Source organism: Phascolarctos cinereus, unplaced genomic scaffold (genome assembly GCF_003287225.1).
Source record: "Phascolarctos cinereus isolate Bilbo 61053 unplaced genomic scaffold, phaCin_HiC Scaffold_4;HRSCAF=312, whole genome shotgun sequence".
Classification (NCBI taxonomy): Eukaryota; Metazoa; Chordata; class Mammalia; order Diprotodontia; family Phascolarctidae; genus Phascolarctos; species Phascolarctos cinereus.
The window spans coordinates 652,357,062-652,361,019 of NW_027555847.1; the positions used below are offsets into that span (position 1 = coordinate 652,357,062).

The window sequence follows — 3,958 nt, forward strand, 5'->3', positions numbered from 1 at the left end:
CCTGATGTCTTGGAAAGATGGTCCAGATTCAAATTTGGGTCTTCTGACTCCAAGACTACCTTTCCTGACAATGCTCAGGTGGTCAGATGAGTGTGATCCAGGGATCAGAGTGTGCTCATTTTCCTTGGGACCTGAGACAGGACATTTCCCCTCCCTCTTTCCATATGGCAATAATTTCTGCAGAGAAGGAAATGAGCAGCTTTCTTGAATTTCCTAATAGTTTGGGACAGTCCCACAAATTCCCTAGGGAATTTTTCCTAGTTTCCCAGATAAACCAGATGAAGTTATTGCCCTTCTGTTCCTCGGTCCTGAGTCCTCTTCCCCCTCCTTGGAATATATTTCTGTCTCTTCCCATCTGGCCCTTGTAGATTGAAAGACTGGTGCTAAAAGCTGGGGCAGGCCTTAGTTCCCAACATAAATCAACACGTCCCATTTCTTTCCCTCTAAGCAGGTTTCCAGTTTCCAAACCTGATCTAATCTCTCAGCTGGAGCAACGGGAAGAGCTATGGGTTCTAGATTTACAGGGAACTGAGAAGAAAGAGACCTTAAGGGGCTCCTGCTCAGGTAAGGGAAAGAGTGCCAGTCAATAGGAGTTATTATCTCCTCAAATACTCAGATTTTCCAGGTGTTAAAAAGGCTGTAAGGCAAGAGGATAAATATAAAGAAGGGTCTTAGGGTAGCAGTGCATCAGAGAAGCACTGATGGGGAAAAGGTTGAATGTTGGGGATATTCGGTCACAGTTGTCATACATTTCTGAACTGAATAAATGGTGGTCTCAAGAGATGATTTATGTGTTATTTGCATAGCAATAATACAACCCATGGGAGCAGATGGCCATAGTCCCATTGTATAATGAGAAGAGTAAGGGATCATTAGATTTAGGCTTGTAAAAGGTCCTTAGAGATCACCCAATCCAATCTTCTGATTTTCCAGATGAGGAGCTGAGGCCCAGGAAGGTGTTGTTCCTTGTTTAAGATCATATGGCCAGTTAAGAAGGCAGAGCTGGGATCTGAGCTCTGGTCTCAACTCCAAATTCAGTGTTCTTTTGACTATATCGTGAGATAAAAGTTGAGAGTGACACCTATTGGCAGAGAAGTTGTGTTGATATAATACTTTCTTCCTCTTCGGGATTACTTCTTTCCCCTCCTCTTATGCAGCTGTTGTTCTGCTTTTCCCCTCTTCTGACCTCTCTGCTTAGCCTTCGCTTTATCACATCTTTGAGTTTCTTCTGCATACTCCATCAAAGCTCAGTTCCCTGAGCAAGCCAGTCCTCCCTATTCCTTTTCCCACGAACAGGATTTTTAGGCCCTACACTTGACCTGATCTCCGACTGGAGCAAGGGGAAGGGCAGTGGGTCTTGGGTCTGCTGGGGGCTGAAGGTCTCTGTTCTGACTCCATTTTTGCCCCATAGTTCCCTGTATCTATTCATCTCTACCATATCTTCCCAAACTGTTTCCCTGGGCACATATCAGCTGAATCTCCTTTGGGTTGGCCCATGAGTTTAAAATATTTGCCCCAGCATCTCAAGTCCCTGCTCCCCTAATCTTCACTTCCCTTTCCATCTAGCTGCGTGTCAGAGTTTGGGCAGTAGACTTTTTTGTCTATTTGGTTTTTTTCCCCCTGTGTGAATTGTTAAGCTGACCCTTTTTTTAAAGATTGGTGGATCTAATTGAAGAAGGCCTGTAACTTTCTGGAGTTTCATTCAGTCAGCACGTTATCATCCATAAATAGGAACACCTGGTGGGTCTTACCATTTATGGGCGATCAGCCTCTCAGTGTGGTGTCCTGGGAAGAGCTCTGGATTTGGAATTAGAGGGTCTGGGCATGCATCCCAGCTCTACAGCTAACTCCTTTTATGATCTTGGGCTCAACCTCTCTGGGCCTCAGTTTTCTTATCTGTGGTCCCCACAGTTCCATCCAGCTTGATATCTATAACCTTACTGTGATCCTCTCTTCAGCTTTTGAGAGCTATAAGGATACAAATTTATTGGCAGTTATTTCAATAATATTGTCCCATTTCAGCAATTTTCCTTCTCAGAGAAGAAAGAAATTGGTAACCTTTTCTTTTTTCCTGTTTCAGGTCCCAGAGTATTAACTGAGGACAAGCATTTATATGATCAAGTGGACACTTCAGAAGATACAGACTCACATAGAGCAACTTCGGAAATATTCTTAAAGAATGGTGCTGAGGACCCTGGTTTTAGAAGAGCTTATGAATATGAAGGAAAAGTAAAGACTCATCAGAGAAACCCCAAAAAAGTGATTTTGAAGAAATCCCCTTCCCAAAAGAAACATTCTAAGCAAATGACAGCAACCCACAAGAAAATTGCCACAGGAAAAAGAGACCAGGAATGTAATAAATATAGGAGAAATCCTGTCATACCCAAGAAAGAAAGTAAAGGAAAGAGACCCCATAAGTATGATATCCATGCCAAAAGGTCCCCCCCAAATCAAGTTTATATTGAACATCAGAGAACTTATGCTAGAGAAAAACCCTATAAGTGTCATGAATGTGGGAAAAGGTTTAGATGCAGTTCACTACTTGTCCAACATCAGAGAACTCATACTGGGGAAAAACCTTATAAGTGTAATGAATGTGAGAAGGGCTTCACTTGCAGCTCGCTACTTATTCAACATCAGAGAATCCATACTGGAGAAAAACCCTTTGAATGTAATGAATGTGGGAAAGCTTTCAGTCGGAGTTCAAACCTTATTGGGCATCAAAGAACCCATACTGGAGAAAGACCCTACAAATGTAGTGAATGTGGAAAGGATTTCAGTTGGAGCTCGCAGCTTATTCAGCATCAGAGAATTCACACAGGAGAAAAACCCTATGGATGTCAAGAATGTGGGAAATCTTTCAGTCAGTGCTCATCCCTTGTTCAACATCAGAAAATTCACACGGGAGAGAAACCATATAAGTGCAGTGAATGTGGGAAAAGCTTCAATCAGAGCTCATTGCTTATTTGACATCACAGAACTCACACTGGGGAGAGACCATATAAATGTCAGGAATGTGAAAAAGCCTTTAGTCAGAGCTCACAACTTACTAAGCATCAGCGAATTCATTCGAGACAGAAACTTGCAAATGTGATGAATGTAAACTAGCAAGTGCTCCCAAGTTACTCAGTTGAACAATGGTATCTTATTCAATTCTAGAGATGTTTATTAATCATCAACAATGTGCAAGGCAGTGTGCTGAATGCTACCAATAAAGGAATGTACACTAATAATTTTATTTCAAAGGTTCAGGCAAAACCGCGTGAGAAGTTTGAGGAGAAAGAGATCACTTTCATTTGCATGAGACACAGCTCTCATTTTCTAGTCCAGTGGAAGAGCTAAGAAACACATGTAGATAACTACAGGACAAGTCAGTATATTGAAATTTTGTAAGTACGTTGAATTCCATCATGTGAGTGCAAAGTAAGGAGGGATTTTTTTCAGCTGAAGTCATTAGGTAAGTAATGTCTGAGCTAGATCTTGAAGGATGGCCAGAATTTTGTTTTGTGATAATAACCTATCTCCTAGGGTTGTTGTGAAGATCGAGTAAGATAATAATTGTAAAGCACTTAGTACAGTGCTGGGCACATAGTAAGCACTATATAAATTTTAGCTATTATTAGTTATTATTGTTACATCACCCTGAAGTTTTGTCTGAAGGGTCCTTTTTCATAATTGTAAAAGTGGTTGGTCGCCTCCTTTTGTCTCCTATCCTTGAACAGGAATGTCCTCGCATTCCAATAAGAAACAAATATTCCCCTGGAAATCCTCCCTTTTCTCTCTTGAATGATTCCCCCTTTCTCTACACCTCTTGAAGTGAAAGATGTTACTTATTTATCCTAAATTGCCTCAGAATACTGATTGTGCTGTAAGCAGGCCTGAAATTTGTAAAAACTAAATTTGTACCCTAAAAAGTCAAAGCAGCTATCAGCAGTTTGTTTATCATACTCATATATTC

General features: G+C 41.2%; 1 protein-coding gene across 1 annotated transcript; it reads left to right on the forward strand.

The window, feature by feature from the left end:
• The first annotated feature begins 346 nt into the window (after positions 1-346).
• LOC144457049 (uncharacterized) lies at positions 347-3,920 on the forward strand. Its single transcript, XM_078153820.1, has 2 exons — positions 347-564; positions 2,081-3,920. The coding sequence occupies exon 2, from the start codon at positions 2,305-2,307 to the stop codon at positions 2,968-2,970; it is 666 nt and encodes a 221-aa protein (XP_078009946.1). The 5' UTR covers positions 347-564; positions 2,081-2,304; the 3' UTR covers positions 2,971-3,920.
• The last annotated feature ends 38 nt before the right edge of the window (positions 3,921-3,958 follow it).

Excerpts from the sequence above, each read along its gene's own strand:
- LOC144457049 (XM_078153820.1), top strand. The coding sequence starts at position 2,305 with ATGACAGCAACCCACAAGAAAATTGCCACAGGAAAAAGAGACCAGGAA.